At 41.4% G+C, this 17,894-nt stretch overlaps 1 protein-coding gene across 3 annotated transcripts in view; it reads right to left on the reverse strand.

Annotated features, from left to right (window-relative positions):
* SHANK3 (SH3 and multiple ankyrin repeat domains 3) overlaps positions 1-17,894 on the reverse strand; it is a 281,977-nt gene that overhangs the window by 152,251 nt on the left and 111,832 nt on the right. For all 3 annotated transcript variants that reach the window (XM_018564419.1, XM_018564418.1, XM_018564420.1), the window contains 2 exons: positions 10,121-10,324; positions 6,065-6,136 (listed from right to left, as the gene is read on the reverse strand). In XM_018564419.1, coding sequence (XP_018419921.1) covers positions 6,065-6,136; positions 10,121-10,324 — 276 coding nt within the window. The remainder of the gene's footprint in view (positions 1-6,064; positions 6,137-10,120; positions 10,325-17,894) is intronic.

The following is a 17,894-nucleotide window of genomic DNA, read 5'->3' on the forward strand; positions in this document are numbered from 1 at the left end:
GTCCCCATAGGACAGTGATGGCGAACCTTGGCACTCCAGCTGTTTTGGAACTACAAGTCCCATGAGGCATTGCAAGGCTCTGACAGCCACAGACATAACTCCCAGAGGCAGATGCATCTTGGGATTTGTAGTTTTGGCACAGCTGGAGTGCAAAGGTTCGCCACCACTGCCATAGTGTATCAATATTAAACAAAGGTATGTTATAAGAGTAATCAACCCATAAAACTGCCATGTTACCAGCCAATAATAGCAAGAATTCAATATTAACAGTACACAAGAGACACAATACCCCTAAATCAATTGTACACCCAATCCATCTGCCCAGTCCCACCATATAACAATTACTATACCACATAGGGGCACAAAACAGTCTGTCTTCAATATGATTTTTTTTAAAAAGGGGGACAAGAAATAGTACGGGATAAAGAATGAGTAGAGGAAGAAAAAGACAAAGAAAAAGAAGATGGAACAAAGAAAAGAGTTAAGACAAGACCAAACAAGACAGGATGAGTCAAACAAGACAAACTATGGAAGACCTCCAGAAACCACCTTGACAGCTATCATACGGAGGAATTATAATGAATCCAAGGATTCCAAATTCATTCAAATTTATGGGAAGTATCCAGTAAGATACTCGTCAATGTATCATTAATCATAATCCAGTCCAACTTACGTTTGACTAACTCCAGAGGGATTGATTGTTTCCACCAACTATGAGGAATGGCGATCTTAGCAGTTAACAAAATATATGAAATTAATCGTCATGTACCCTTAGGCAAATCCAAAAAGTCCATCTGCAGAAGAGCATCCACTGGGGATCTTTTGAGATTAACCAGTGTAAGGCTGGCCATACACCTATCAATTTTTTTCACTCAACCTGCGGGCTGAACGAAAATAATTGACCCGATTCCTCCATCAACACAAACAGCGTGTCGATAGAGGAATCCTGCTGTTTACAATCAGAGCGGGCAGCTCATTGGCTGCTGGGTCTGATTGATCAAAAATTTTACAGCCGGCTCCTACGATCAGCTGATCGAGGAACGCCAGCTGAAAGGGAGCAGACAGCCCCACACACTGTGCGAATTTCATCCGGTACATTAAAAACCAGCTGAAATTCGACCAGTGTATGGGAACCTTTAAAGAGTTTAGCACCCTGCTTAAAGAGAGGGCACCCTGATCCAAAAACGCTTTACTTTAGGACCCTTCCACCATATGTGTAACATATCCATAGCACATCTCCTGAAACATTTCGAAGAAACACCAAGAGTAAATTCTTCTACTCTAGGGGGAACCATATTATACTTGTTATCTTATAATTAGAGACAAGTGTTCCTCCCTTTTCCACTGATGAAGTCTATAATGACCAAACACATCAGCTAAGAAAGGAATCGTCACCATGCTCAGGACTACAGCTGCCCTTGGCTACCTTTTAGATGAGTAGTGCAAGTTTGTGACACCGGGTTAAGATTGGGGTATGAGTTTTTGAAAATCAAAGATTGAGGAGAAAAAAGTGCGACATGCACTTATTACATATGAGTGCACTTGTTTCTGTTTTTTATTATTCACTATTAGATGCTCTTTCTTTCTTTATGTCCGGATAATGTGATATTTACTCTGGATTTCTGCATCACTGCATTGTTTTTATTTAAATGCGAGCAAGACCTTCTTCATCTTGGGGGCCATATATCTAGATTAAGTCCCTGGTCCAATTTTGATGGAGCCATATCTAATTACAATTACTGTGGAGTGAAAATGTAATAATGTACCACTATGTGCATGAATTGCTATGGGTATCTTGAGATTTTGGACTTACAGTGTGTGGGGTGTTAGATTATATAGTGATGCTTCTATTATTATATACATTTTCATTTTATAACAGTGTCTCTTTAAACAAAACTGTATTGTCTGCAGGTCTTTTTACTACATCAATGTATCCAAATGGTAATGTATTCATGTAACTGCCTTTTAAGGCCATACAATTATTTAAATTAAAGGAGAACTATGAGGTAGTATAGTTAGAGCCCACGTGTGACATTGAAACTGTCACACAACTGCTCTATTAATCGGGAAGTGAGCGAACACATACTGTTGCTCGCTCACTTCCCGATCATCTCCCTGCAGAGAGCAGTGACTGTCAATCACCGCTCCCCGCAGGGATTTCTGCCCTCCCCTCTCCAACCCTTCAGTGCTGACCGGAGGAACGGATGGGGGAGGGGCAGGCACAGCTGGCTCTGCCTCTAGATAGGCAGAGCCTGCTGTCAATCAGCCGGTTGGGTGGATCTCGACAGTATTGTCAGGATCCGTCCCGGCTTCGGCGCTATCAGTATATAGCGATCAATAGCCTGCTATGTACTGTGCTTTGGGTCACAGGAGGTGGTTAGTATATGTCCTCCCGTGACCCTAAAGAGAACTAGGGGATAAAAAGGTTACTCCATAGTTCTCTTTTAAATGTAACTGTGAATGGTAAGTCTATTTATTGAAAAAACAAACACCTCCTTAATACCTTAGTGTCTTTCAATGTTCACATTTATAGTGGCTTCTTCCTACTGTAATGATATCTGCAAGGAGATCTGGTTGCACAGTCTTAGGTTGAAAGTGCTGAATAGCCAAATCAGTGTTCTATGAGGCTATTTCAAGTGAATGAACAAACTGGGCTGAGCATGCAGATGTACAAGAAATACTTTATTGGGGGAAAGATTCCCTTACCCATAATCATTTTGATTTAAGGCTCCCAATTAGCCACCGTCTAGTCCATGTTCACAGGTAAGACGTGTTGTTGTTGCAAGCCTTGCAGCACATTTTCTATATGACTGAATTGCTGTGTGGGGGCGTAATCCTTTGAATCCTCCAGTGAGATGTAGTTTAATTACCTATTCTTACGTGAAATGTGGCTGCACATGGGGGGTTAATTCTACAGTGAACCTATGCATGCAATTAAACACTATATTCTATTCCTAAAGCCTTTAGGCTCATTTGGTCATCGCACATGATCTTTACTGTTCACTAAACAATGGTCTATATGTAAATCGAATTTTAGGAGCTTGATGTTAACTACTATCGCGCACATTGCTGATATAAGGACTGCCTATATATGTAAACCAGTACCATACAATACTGTATTTTATGGTACTGGTTTACATATATATACATGTACATTCTTAAAGAGTAACCCCAGGAAGTTTAAAAATGAACCCTTGCAGTTGGGCTACCCCTGCACTGCGTGCGTTAACTACTCATTTTTTTTATAGGGGCTACAATTATGAAAATGTACTCACCTGATCCTGCCCGGCTGCTAGACCGTTCCCTGCAGACTCTTCTCCCCCAGGCTCTGGCAGTCTAAGGACTTGTGACGTCTAATGCACTTGCTTTAGACATGTGGTTGCTGAGGGACATTCTGGTGAGTACCCATGAAACATACAGTATTTTATGGGCAATCCCTTTAGATCAGGGGAAGGCAAACTCTGGCCCTCCAGCTGTATTGAAACTATAAATCCTATCATGCATCTGCCTTTGAAATAATGGGATTTGTAGTTGCAACACAGCTAGAGGGCCAAAGTTTGATTTTCCCTGCTTTAGATCCTGGCCTGTGCCCAGTATCCCACAACACAGGCAGGATTTGTAGAAGTAGAACATAACTGTAACTAATATAATCTTAAAAGGAAGGTGGTATTAACGCTGTCGCTACACAAGATGCCTTTCTAATGAATCCCACAAAATAGCTGCCTTGGGTCTAAGCCCTGGTTCACACCTAGGTGTTTTTGAGGTCGAAAAGCGTTTTTAACTGCCCAACACAAAAAATCCCATGAGTTTGAATGGCCCTGGTTCACACCTGAGCAGGAAAACGCCTGAAAATATACAGGAGCTTCTTTGGGTGATTAAAAGCGCTTTTACTCCCCATAGACTTAATTGAAAATGGTCAAAAACGTGCAAGAGATGCATATTGCACATTTTCGTGAGCGTTTACGTTTATACGTGCGTTCTTCCATTGCCCACAATGGTTTATGAGCTACCAATCAAAACGTGCGTCTTCAGGTACGCGCGTTAATTGCGCATACAAATGTGCACAACGTGCATAAACGCGCAAATGACCGCATGCTGTCAACATGCGTACAAACGTGCAAAAACAGTGCCGCATAGGTGTGAACCAGGGCTAAAGAAGAGCTGTACTAATAAAAAAGAGCATAGTGCTTTAAAACCATAAGCCACTGAAGTCACTAAATAAAACCAGCTGATGACATTTCTTATGCAATGGGAAAGAAACTAACATGCTGTCCAAAAACTGACACACTGAGGGGAATTTATCAAAACTGGAGCAGACAAAATCTGGAGCAGCTGTGCACAGCAACCAATCAGCTTCTCTGTTCAGTTTGTTCAGTTAAGATTTGAAAATGAAAGAAAGAAGCTGATTGGTTGCTGTGCACAGCTGCTTTAGATTTTGTCTGCTCCATTTTTGATAAATCCCCCTCACTGTGTGCTAGTGGCCACCCTTTTACTATATTATGCTGACTAAAGCAATGATGACACAAATGGGTAGATTTCTAAAACTGCAGTATACAGTACAGGTGAAACTCGAATAATTAGAATATCGTGCAAAGTTCATTTATTTCACTAATGCAACTTAAAAGGTGAAACTAATATATGAGATAGACTCATTACATGCAAAGCAAGATAATTCAAGCTGTGATTTGTCATAATTGTGATGATTATGGCTTACAGCTCATGAAAACCCCAAGAACCCCAAATCCACAACCTCAAAAAAGTAGATTATTACATGCAATCAATAAAACAAGGATTGTACATAGAACAATATCGGACCTCTGAAAAGTACAAGCATGCATATGTACTCAGTACTTGGTTTGGGCCCCTTTTGCAGCACTTACTGCAATTACTTTTGCACGATATTCTAATTATTCGAGTTTCACCTGTATATGGCCATACAACTGTTTTAAAGAAGAAAAAAAGCAATTGGGGAAATGTATTAAAACTGGAGCAGACAAAATCTGGAGCAGTTGCCCATGGCAACCAATCAGCTTCTATTCTCAGTTTGTTCAGTTAAGATCTGAAAAAGAAAGGTAGAAGCTGACTGGTTGCCATGCACAACTGCTCCAGATTTTGTCTGCTCCAGTTTTGATAAATTTCCCCCCAATGTGTTTTACAAATATTCTTTGCTGGCTTTTGAATGGGAGAGTAGGGGAAAAAAATCAGAGGGAGACTCTATTAATGTAACCTGTAAAAGTCATGTGACCAGCCACTCCTCCAATCGCTGAGTTCTCTCAGCTGCATTAGGCCTCATTCACACTAGAAAAAGCCGGCACATACAGCTCAGTGCTGCGTGCACGGCCGTATCGGGCAGCTCCTGGGAAGGACAGGTGCTGCGTGCACGGCCGTATCGGGCAGCTCCTGGGAAGGACAGGTGCTGCGTGCACGGCCGTATGGGGCAGCTCCTGGGAAGGACAGGTGCAGCGTGTGATTAGTACGCATCCCCTGTCCTCTTCTGTGGGAATACGCGGCCATACGCCGCCCTACGCTCACTCGCCCTGCACGTCCGTGGTGGTACGGGTGTCCGTACTCGTACGCTGACAGGATGGATCCTATCTGCATCCGAGCCGGGACACCCGCACCCGTACTTCGGGTGAGCGTAGGCCGCGTACTCCCATAGAGAAAGACAGGGGATGCGTACTAATCACACGCATCTCCTGTCCTTCCCGGGAGCTGCCCGATACGGCTGTGCACGCAGCACTGAGCTGCACCTGCTGGCCTTAATGAGGCTGTAAGTAGAGGAAACTCCATTAGTCACATCTGCCTGCATTTTACAAATGGTCATTAAAAGGAAGGCTATGGGGCAGAGTTACACTGCGGTATATAGCGGAGAGTGCATAGCAATATCCGTTCCCTGTTCCCTTGGTGTTTTTAAACAAGACTTGACAATGATATAAAAAAAGAAATTCCATTATATGGTGCAAATATAATTCAGGGGCAAAATGGCAAGTTTTTGTTTTTTTTAGAGAAAGCTCTGTAGATTTTCTAAGAATATGTCTCAGTTGAAATAATTATTTCTACTTACTTTGGTGTGAAGTTTTGCAAACTGTTTGTCATCCAGTAACGTTTGTGTGTAAACTCTTCTTTTATAGCGAAACTGAGGAGAGAAAAAATTTCATTTGAAAGTTGGACAGGTACAATTACACAGTACCTGCTGTTAAATACTCTGCACTTTACCATATCTCTCATCCCGACTAACTGTCTGCTCTTGGACTAAATTATTGACAAGTCTTAGTTTTATTGATGAACATCTGTTGTGATGAACCGTGTAACCTTTTTCTTTGCTGCGATAAAAAAGGGCATTTTGTAAACGCAAGTTACTCAACTAGCTCCACGTGTTCCATCTCTGCAGACTTGTGTTTCTTTTTGCTGAGTTACCTTCTTATTTTGTTGTTTTTCTCATGTGAAGTGATCTGCACTAATCATATTTTCTGTACTATTAACTTTGTTTTCTCTCAAGCAATATTCCCCAGGCATGCTTGATTTTTCAGATAAGATTAATTCATTGTGTAAATCTTCGTTCTTAACCCATAAATAACGAAGTCAAACCTCCTGTCTTTGGAACCAGACCAATCTAAAAAAAAAATTAAGTGCGCTAGTTATACATGAAAAGGGCTGAAACTAATGATTATTTTCATAATCAGTTAGCCGATTATGTTTTCGATTAATTGGAAAAAAATTAAATAAAATTTGTAATTAATTAAATAGTATTAATTATTCAGTTATTAATTAATAAATATTAGTTATTTAATTATGAACTGTTCTTTAATTAATTATTACATTTTGATTTCTTATTTAATCAAATGTTTATTATTTAATGGACATAGCATATTATTTTTTTTTGCATAGCTCTCATCCCTGACATATGTCACAGAAAGAACTTGTGCAGGAAAGAAAACATTATCGAGTGCGCTTCTCTCCTGGACTCCTCTCACCAGACGCTTTTGTGTGGGGGAATCCGATTGGCTGCAAGTTTGAATCCACATCCTGATGCGCGGATTCATGTTAGCCGATTGGCTAGAAACAAAATGCACAGGAGAAGATATTGCTGGACACACTGCACGCGAAGCTCCGTGTACCACCATTTGCTTTTGCTGTGTACAGCTCTGCGTGCAGTGTGTTCGCTGCCTGGCCATCGCCCCCATCTTTGTGCCAGGGCAGCTGCACCATCTTCCTCCCCCCACCCCAGTTGCTACGCCCCTGACTCCACTCACTGCACGTACACACAACACACACCACACATAACACACACAAACAACACATAACACACCAACACAGAACAAACAGCACACATATAACACATAACACTAGGGCTGCAACTAACGATTATTTTCATAATCAATTAGTTGGCTGATTATTTTTTTCGATTAATCGGTTAAAGAATACAAAAATTAAATACCATCTTTTATTTAAAATGGGAATCCTCAAATCTTTTCCCTGGGACGGCGATATATACCTGGGCAAGTGTAGCTTCACCTGTATAAGCTCATGTTCCCTTAATACAAGCAGACCTACCAGTACGGTGTTTGCCCCAGGGCCTATTACTTGACGCTATATTCTTTGGCCAGGTAGCATGAGAGGCTGAGCAAAGGTAAAAGAAGTGTACCTGGGGTTCAGAAATATACATATCTGCAGAGGATGGCGAGGATAGGTGCTAAGCCCCGGGCGCAGGAGTTGTGAGGTTTAATTCAGATATGCCAACAAAACTCAAGGCACGGAAGGCTCGCAGGGAGGACTAAGCTACAGCTATTGCCTTGCAACAGGACTCCAAGATGGACACAAAACCTGCAGTGTCAGCAGAGGAGTGCTGGGAAATGAGCAGATCAGTGGGGGCCCCAGTAGCAGGTGAACTCCAGTAAGCCGGCCAGGCAGGGTAAGTCTTTATAGTAAATGACACAATAAGTAATAAGCAGTAGTAGCCTATGGTGACCAAACACATTTTAGATTTTATCAGTGTACAGTAGCCTTTATAAGTGAGACAATACACTATAAATATTGCTCTTTGACTCATAAAATATGAACTTTATAGCTCACTATGCCTTTTAATTCACATACTAAATACGACAATAACTGTTAAAAATATCTTCATCAAAACTGTCTATACAAAGGCCAATTAATTCCCATATTGTTTAAAATAATCTGATCTGCCAGTAATCGGCACATAAATGGTGTGAACCATCCGTTTCACTCAATCAATAACCATTTAAAAATGAAGGAAGGACAAACAATCCAGCAGAAAAAGTATCTTACTTCTTCCACTGCTGTCTGCATAATTAGGAAGCCCTGTTCAAATATCTGAATCTGCCATATCTGGTCATATGTGTGTACAGTAAAAGATCAAGCTACCTCAACCTGACATGAGACAGGTGATCCAACCCTAGATTTGAATCTGCTCTCTCAGGTCATATGTGTGTATAGTAAAAGATCAAGTCACCTAAGCCTGATTTGAGATAGGTGTAACACTCCTAAATCTGAATCTGCCCCTTCAGGACATATGTGTGTACTGTAAAAGCTCAAATTACTTGCATCTGACTCTAAGGGGTCTATTCACTATGCTGCCGAGGGCAGCCGAGTGAATGACCGATCAGAAGTGAAGTGAGCCGAACAATGTTCGGCTATTCACTTCAGGCTGGTACGGCTGATTCCAGCCGTACATCGGCTGAAATCAGCCGTAACTGCCTTATCTGGGCATTAGAGGCACACCAAAATTTAATTTTCTGACAGAAACCAAAAGTAAAGACATTTTCAGGCCCAAACCAAAAAACATTTTTTTTTTTACCTTTTAAATGTTTTTAAAATATATTTTTTTAATGTATTTTTTTCATTAAATATTTTTTTTTTTTTAACTTTACAGTCGAGGGGTCTAAACAGACCCTTGATATTTCACTTTTGAAATAGACACAGAGTCCTCAATCTCTTTTTCAGCAGCCCCTTTTATGAATGAACAGGAATTCTCTATACTGAATTTTTCTGTTCATAACATGTGGAGATAGTATGTTTATCATGTACACAATCATGAATGAACAGGAAGTGATGTAGAGCACTTCCTGTCCATTCATAATTGGGGACACAGTAAACATATTATGTGTTCAATTATTTACAAGCAGTCAGCGATTAGCTGATCGCTGACTGCTTGTACCCGCTCTCCATCCTGACTTGCTGTCACAGGAGGCTGAGCCGATGGTGCAGGAGGAAAGCTTGGCCTCCTGTGACAGCTCACTCCTCCCCCATACTGCTTTCCATCCTGATTTGTCACTGGCGGCTGAGCAGGGCGGTGCGGGGGGAGAGCTTAGCCTTATGTGACATCGCTGCTCACAGCTCTCTCCTCCCTGCCCTGCTCGGCCTCCTGACAGTTTCTCTCCTCCCCGCAAAAAGCTGCTCTGTGTCAGAGGGGACACAGAGCAGCGCCCAGCGAGGAGGAGAGGAATCACGGATGCACCGCCAATTCGGCTGAAAGTTGGTACTTTCGGCATTTTGCTCAAAGTGCCATTTTCATCCAATATGTTTCGGCGGCCGAAATTTTTGTGCATCCCTACTGGGCATATGTGTGTACAGTAAAAGACCAAACTACCCTTAACCTGACTTAAGATAGTGATTCCAAGTCTAGATCTGAATCTGCCCTATCAGGTCATATGTGCATATTGTAAGAGATCAAGCCACCTGAATCTGACTTAAGACAGGATATCCAATCCTTGGTCTTAATCTGCTCATATGTTTGAACAGTAAACGTTTAGTCCAACGGACCTGAATTGAGAAAGGTAATCCAATCCTAGATCTGAATCTGCCCTATATGGTGATATGCATATAAAGTAAAAGATCAGGCCAACTGAACCCAACTAGCGACAGGTGATTTAATCCTAGGGTGTTTTAAAAGCAAATTTTTACCTATGCTTCAATATCACAGTGCTTTTTACTATGAAATTCTCCAACACTGAGGCTAACTTTATCTGTTGCCTTCAAACTGGATTGTGTAAAAGGGTCAAACTCAGGTGGTGACACAGGCACTCATATGTATCATTTCCTTCAGACCAGATCCCTCCATCTACAACATTTTAATACAGAAGTGGAATTACAGTTTTACCTCCAGGTATGGTACAGGTGTGGCCAGAGAAGGTGGGTATTCCCGTAGCAGTCGTTCCTCGTCAAGGAATTTCCCAGCTCTGCCATTAAAAGCTGGCTGGAAGAGCCCATAATTCAGAACGTCCTTCAGGCTGTGGTTCAGAGTGCACAGGATGCGCTGTTTGGACACCCAAACTGGAGCATCAGGATTGAGCCGGAGGCACTTCTGTGGACCAAATAAAAAGGGCAAAGCATTGAGTCAGACTTTTTAAATGTAAAAAAAAAAAGAGATGGGTTTAAACAGTAAACATTACATCAGCATGTGCCAGATGTGTTCATTTGTGCTGGGACTTAACACATAACCTTTAGATGAACAGGAACTGTACAGATATTAAAGCATTAATACATTGTTTTTAATAGGGTTGCACAGATACCAAGTACAGTACACGGTAGAAGTACGAGTACATGTACCGATACTTTTGAGCTCCAAGACTAGACTAGAGAAAAATTCCAAAGTTAGGAGGCAGCTGTCATTTGTAAGGAGCACGCGGAGCGCCTGGGATTTGTACATCTCTGTTATAATGTACGATTTTGTTTTTATAAATATAAATAAAGGGATGCACAGATACCAGTTTTGCGAGTACGAGTACTGGTACTTGCCGAGTACTTACAAGTACAAGTACTGATACATTTTTGTTTATTGTCATGTGACAGTTTTTCTAAAACAATACAGACTAATGATTTCAGGACAGTGGTGGAGTGCCAGAGACAGGTCCCAGCTGCAACCTCTGCAAGCCCGGTAGTTCTCATGAAAATGCCAAGTATCTGCACTGGTACTCGAAAAGTATCTGTGCATCCCTAGTTTTTAATAGCCACAGAACTGTGACCTCTGTAACACATGTACAAAATCATTGTTGAGTGACTTTTATGGCTTCAGAACCTGTAATTCTGCCATTAGTGAGGAATTACAGTACCAGTCAAGACTAATAATGGTTCTCTGGTTTGCACCACCCAATCTACTTAGCATATAAACGACAATGTGCTTAGTTCAGTCAGATTTGTATTTCTTTTACAACAACATAGCATAAGCTGGAATTCCCCTTTAAATATACATGATAAAATACTTTAGTGTGACAATTCCTGTTATCATGTATCCTGTTTAAATTGAACCACTCAATAACATTACACATCTGTTTATATACATTTTTTAAATGGTACGATTTATAGCAACAGTATATATTTTCGAAAAACGCTGTACTGTACAGGTACAGGGACAGATGCATGGCTCTGAACACAGTCTGCCTACATCCAGAGCCATGCATCTGTCCCTATACAGAGGTAAACACTGGAATGTGCCTGAGGATCTGTGCAGCTGCAGCCTGTCATTGAGCAGGTGGCTGCGCAGAATATCTGTACATCTCCCGATGCATAAACATGGCCTCCAGCACAGATGTATGGATACCTTCCCCAGTGTGAATAAGGCTTAAGTGTTAAGCTAGCCATACACTGCGGCCCTGCCAGCACCGTTTGACAAAAGTGGATTTTCCAGTCACCTTTTGTCAAAGAAGCCAGGCTGAAAATTGTCAGATTTACTGTGACTGCATCCGATCAGCTGCAGTCACTGCCTGAGTATTCTGACAGCTGCAAATGTCAAAATAGAAAAGACTCCAAGGGTGAGTGGGGATGAGGCGCTGAACCAAAAATGTTCTCTAGTCAAAGGGGAGCAATATTCGGTTCCAGCAACTCTTCACAAAATGGGGGGGGGGGCTCCAAAGGGAGGGGACACCCAGAATTAGAAATCCATGTGAATGAAGACTAAAAAAAAAGGCATAATGAAACTATTATTGGCATCCCAAATGGTGACAAGAAAAAATGGTGACAAAACACAGCCAACGTGTTTTGGGGGTCAGGAATTCCTCTTCCGCTTAAGCAATGGGCAACAGTACACTAGTACACTAATGGACTCTAAACTCACAGTCCCTGCTCACAATCCTATTTTTCAGGCAGGAGTGGAAATCCTTGGTGCGAAAAAAATCTTTGTCAGCAGTTCAGCATTTGTACAAGTAAAACCTTTACTTTACTGTAATCAATCGCAATATGTCTTTGACATGTAACACTGACTTTATGTGATATATGAATACAATTATTGTGAGAAAATACACTGCCTGGCCAATCCATGGGTGAAATTGATGTATCATGCTCCCTGTACCACTCTTTCTCAATTTGACCCCGATGAATCCTGGCATTGTCAATACGGAATATGCCCGTGCCATCAGGGAAGAAAAAATCCATTGATGGAAAAAACCTGGCCATTCAGTATATCCAAGTACGCAGCTGACCTCATTTGGGGACATAACGTTGCTGAAGCTAGACCTGACCAACTGAAGCAACCCCAGATCATAACACTTATCCAATGGAAGGCTCTTACCTATTAGCTTAGCTAAATTCAGGTGGTGACTTTAGTTTTTGCCAAGGCAATGTATATCTCAGGCATAACCAAAATATGTGGCAAATTAGCAAGTTTCTATGCAAGGCAAATCATTTATTTAAAAATAAGACGTAAGCAAGAAATATGCAAAGGAAATAATGAGCTTAGATGAGAAAAAGGGTAACGTCTGACAAACAAAACATTCTGCTTCTATCACATTGCCTACAATATAGATCAGGGGTAGGCAACTCAACACTCCAGCTGTTGTGCAACTACAAGTCCTTTGAGGCATTGCACTCTGACAACCACTGGCATGAATCCCAGAGGCATGATGGCACTGTAGTTTTGTCACAGCTGAAGTGCCTACCCCTGATATATATTGTCCTCCAACTTGGCCATAAATGATAGACTTGTTTATCCAAATGCATATAGTTGCCGACAGTTTGAGGAACTCTTTGATGGTTTGCAGAAGCAGAAGATTGCTACCCAGGAGCCTCATTCTCCTAGCACTTTCAATAACATACAATGTGATGCCAGTTCTTACTCAGTTTCTACAGGTTAGCAAGCTTTTAACTACATAAAGAAGTTGGAAAGGCCTGATGGCCCGTTAACAGTAAAGAAGCTGCATAATTATTAAGCTAAAAGACCTATTGACTAGATGTAGGGTCCTCAGCTCCATTTGATGTTGCTTTGCACAGACACTAAGTAGATACAGCAGTACCTGTTGTCTAAGTACTTACTTGGTTACAGTACACACTTTCTATTGAGAGTATTTATTTAATTGAACTGTAATGTTTAGAGGTTGCCCAGTGAGCCATTGTATTTAATTTTTCCCATGCATTGTGGCCCTTCAATACTGCACTGCACTTGGAAGAGCCAAGAGTTAGCTATAGGTGAGCATACACTTTACAACCCTGGCATACACTTTACAACCCTCGCATACACTTTACAACCCCCGCGGGTCCCGAACAGGAAAAATCCCCGAACGGTCAGTCACTCTCACCCAGACTCCGGTTGACACCAGGAGGATGAAGCGGCTGAGGCATGGGGGAGGCCGCAGGTCCTGAACGGGAACAATCTCCAAACAGTCAGTCCGCACTCACTGGTACTCCGAGCGAAGTCGGGGTGGCCCTAATTATTTCCTCAGTCCACTACGATCATCCAGGGGAGAAGGAGAGGAGGAGGCCGCGGATCCTCAAGCAGTTCCCAAACAGTTAGTCAGTGTATACAAACACGCAAGTGAGGCGGGAAGTTGAAGGGAGTAAGGGTGCAAACAGCCAAACTAATTGAGCAAACAACTAATCGATAATGAAAATTGTTGACAACAATTTTCTTTATCTATTATTATCATCAACTTTATCGATTAGTTGTTTCAGCCCTATATATCCTGCATGCACATGCATTGACAGGAGGGAACAGAGAGATGACCTTATCAGTATGTTGCTGCTCCTTTAGTGTCTAATCACAGGCTTCGGCAGGAAGGTGATCACGCTGTGTTGTTTAACTGCTGCAAAGAAAAGTCAGGTCTCCAGGTTGGCTGTGCTGCCTGAAAGGATCATGTAAATCTCAGTAATTGGTGGACATAAATACAAATCCTTTGGCTTGTAAGACAGCTCCTATATGTGTATTTAGCGGTTTGCATAGGGTTCAGTTTTAATTTATCCTTGTAGGAAGAGTTAATGCTGTGTACCTGTCAGTCCCAGAAAGCAGAACAATGCAAGTAGTCAGGACAAATGCTTCCCGTTAGGTTAATTTAAGCTTTACTGAAGAGTGTCAGGGTTATTCTGCCCATGCTGAACACAAATGTCACGGATTTGTTGTGGGCATAAAAATGCCCATTAACAGGGCAGCGTACCAAGCCAATTCACAGAATAATGTAATGCAGATAGTTCACAGGGAACCACTAACACTTTGAAAGTTTTAAAATCTGCTTTGTCCAACTTAGAGAGAGTACAACAACGGATGGATGATTCTTTATGTATTGGCTTTACCAAAGCTATTTACAAATTAAGAGTTGTCGTATGTTTCGTGGAAATAATACTAATAAGTTAAAGTGAACATATGCAAGTTTAGTTCCTCTCAATAAATCTTAATAAAGTATTTTCACACTCCAAAAGGAGTAGAGTTCACTTCGCTCAGTGCTAAATTTAAATAGCATGACAATAGCTTTATAACCGAGTGCCACCCACAATTCTGTAAAGATAATGGCACTACCTTACTTTCAACCCTGTATAATTTGTACAGTCTGTGTCATGAAGACACGTTGCACAGAAATGTACTTATTATTCTTAAAAATACTTAAATCTTCAATGTATCACAGAAAGTTTGGTTCACTTGGTTATCCATTTTATTCTAACTAAAATAAAGAATATTGTATAACTGACTTCCATACGAAGCCTAAGCTGATATTATATGATGTGCTGGAGGTTACTTATTAAGCAGAAGCAAAAAAGACTTCCTGGATATACCTATAGGCAACTGCTGCTATGTAGGCTTTATTTGTCATAGAATAGTAAGGGGTGAACTAAGATAATCAGTGATTCCCTCTAGTAGCCAAACATATATAAACCTGCAGTGGAAAATTGCAGTTAGCATGTAACAGAGTACTTAGGGCCATGTCACACCAGCGATTCTATCGCTGTTCACAAGCAACAGGATTGCTATAAAGATGTAATAGATCCAGGATACGTACCTCTCTGGCATATCAGACTCCGCCAAAAAAAGAGCCTCAGTCATGAAGGGGTTAAAAGACTTCCGCAGCTGAGTTCCATCATTTGTCATAAGAGGTATTGCAAAAGAGCACTCAGCCGCTCCTATGGTTTTGCTCCCTCTCTGACCAAAACGCTGAGAATCTTGTTGACCAGGGAAGAGAAGAAGCAACATCTCGCTGATTTGGACACCGAAGAAGCGACACCACGGGGGAAGGTGAGTGTACTTTATATTGCCATCACAATCACTAGTTTGACAATGGCCGCAGTGTGTTGCCTTAGGCAATAAGTAGAAATCCAGAGAGCTCCCTTAATAAAAAAAACAGTAATGTTTGAACTTATACAAGAATCTGAATATTCTTAAATTATTATAATTGTGTAGGTTTACTTTTGAAAGGTTTATGTTTATCTCTTTGTCTAAGTTTGACTCTTCAGCTTGATATTTTTGTGTGTATGGTGAGGAGCTAATTGGTTTAATTTTCAACGTTTTGTTCTAACCAACATAAATTTATACAGGTTTTTAGAGCGTCCTGAAGAAGGAGAAGCCAACATCTTCTGAAACACATTGGCTGTATACTCTTCATACAATTATCAATAAAGCCTAGAACCAAATGTTTTGCATGTATGACTTTTCACTTGAGGTCATCCTTACTGCACCCACAAACTAAAATGTGCTGCCTGAGCAATCAACACCCTGCCTACTACCTCTAGGAATTGAGATGCCCATGACCCTGAGAAGGTGTAATTGATTGGCTATCAGAAAGCTGGAGCATTTGGCAACTCCGTGAGCTGTGAGCCACAGCTAGCCCCTTGAAAGTGTTTTTAAACCCTACCACCACCCCTGACATCCAATGTACTCAAAGGCCATAACAGAGCCAGCTTGGAAATTATATAAGGTAATCCAGTGATGTAGATTCTGTGTAACATTTCGGGAGTGACAAATGGCATTTACTACGGCTTTTCCCTTTTTTCCCCACTTTTTGACTGTTCGTTATTCTTTGTGGTTGCCATAGCTGCTTTTTCAGATATTGTAAAGCAGAGAGGCTCTTGCCGTGATACCTTCTATGTCTGAAATGTATTTATTTTTCATAAAACCATGTGATATTTTCACATCTCTTTGCCAAGGCTGCCAATTTCAAAAGAACCTGTGCAAAAGGGGGCTTTAAAAGTCTACTCATGGCACTATAAAAATCATGAGAGTATTAACATCACAGAAGAAGGGTTAATGGCAATGAGTCCCACTACGGCACTGTCTGAATATAGAGTTTTTATAGTTCTCCCACAGACTTACTCAATGTGCTCTAGTTTACTCCCGCAGCCTACAGATGTCATATCTGAATAAATCGGCCCTAGTTTGAATCTACAGTACCGCTGTATCTGCATGTCTCCAAACAAAACCAAATGCATAATCACAAAATTATCAAAAAGTGTTGCCATGTCATGAAAACATCAACTCCACAGCACTAACAAAAAGAAAGTAGTTCAGTATCAAATAAAAGATGATAGTGTATTACGTCATGTGCACAGTGCATTTATGGTAAACTAAAGCGTAACTGCACTTTCCTAGGTGGATTTGGGAAAATTGAATTATCCCCTCCAATCCAGCCTCCCCTCTCCCCCCCAGCTATACTTACCTTTCGGCTCACACTCCTTCCCCTCCGCCAGTGCGGGGTGTACTATCCGTACCCAAGAGGTCCAGGAGGTCGGTCATTACCTGCCGCTGGGTTTCCAGATTGGCTGGGAAGCCGGCTCCATGCTGATTGACCGATTCATCACTGATTGGCTGGGAAGCTGGCTTCCTGGTCAATCGGCATTAAGTCGAAAAAACAGCATATGATTTACATACATATGCTACACTTCATAATCAGGCAGAGGTAGCTTTAATTCCACGTTCACCCTTGCAGTTTTCAGTGCCCTTTCCCCATCTCCAAGGCTGAGGTTCACACAATTTTCTGGACCAGACCTGGAACGTGGTGCATTGCGTTTTGCCACGTTTTTATTTTTGTGATTTTGCTGCTTTTTTTGTTTAGCCTAAAATGGGCTTACACCCACAGTCCAGTGCGTTTGCATGCATTTTTGATGGATTCCCATGCTTTCCAGTGCATTCCAGAGCAGAGAAAATGAGACAGGCAGTATTTTTTTATGTCTGGACCAGAACGGACTGCGCTGGTGTGAACAGAGCCCAGAAATACCACAGGAATACATTGGGATGCTTTTTTGATCCGGGAACAAACTGTTCTGATCTGAACATGATTCGGACATGGTATGAACAAGCCCTTAGTGCTAAAGGTAGAATGAGCATTCCTACTTCTGTCCATGGAGATACTAGGTGACCAAGGAAGCTGTAAATCTGATCAAACAAATAGGAGTCATTCTCTTGCCAAAATGGTGTGTGAATGACAAGACTGACAGAAAAGAATAACACATTCTTTAGAAACAGTAAAAGGAGGTAAAGATCTGCATGCTATTATGAAATCATATTACATTCATTAGTTAAACAAAAATGTTTGCTTTTACTTACAGTTATTGTTTTTCTACTCTCTAGTTGAGTGAGGCACTGGTTATGCAGCCATGGCCTCACAGATGCACCATGGGAAGGCTACATCACCAGTGCCTTCCAGGGAAATCATATTAAAAATCTTGCAAAATCTCAAAGGGGG

Source organism: Nanorana parkeri, unplaced genomic scaffold (genome assembly GCF_000935625.1).
Source record: "Nanorana parkeri isolate BGI_ZX_2015 unplaced genomic scaffold, ASM93562v1 scaffold749, whole genome shotgun sequence".
Lineage (NCBI taxonomy): Eukaryota > Metazoa > Chordata > Amphibia > Anura > Dicroglossidae > Nanorana > Nanorana parkeri.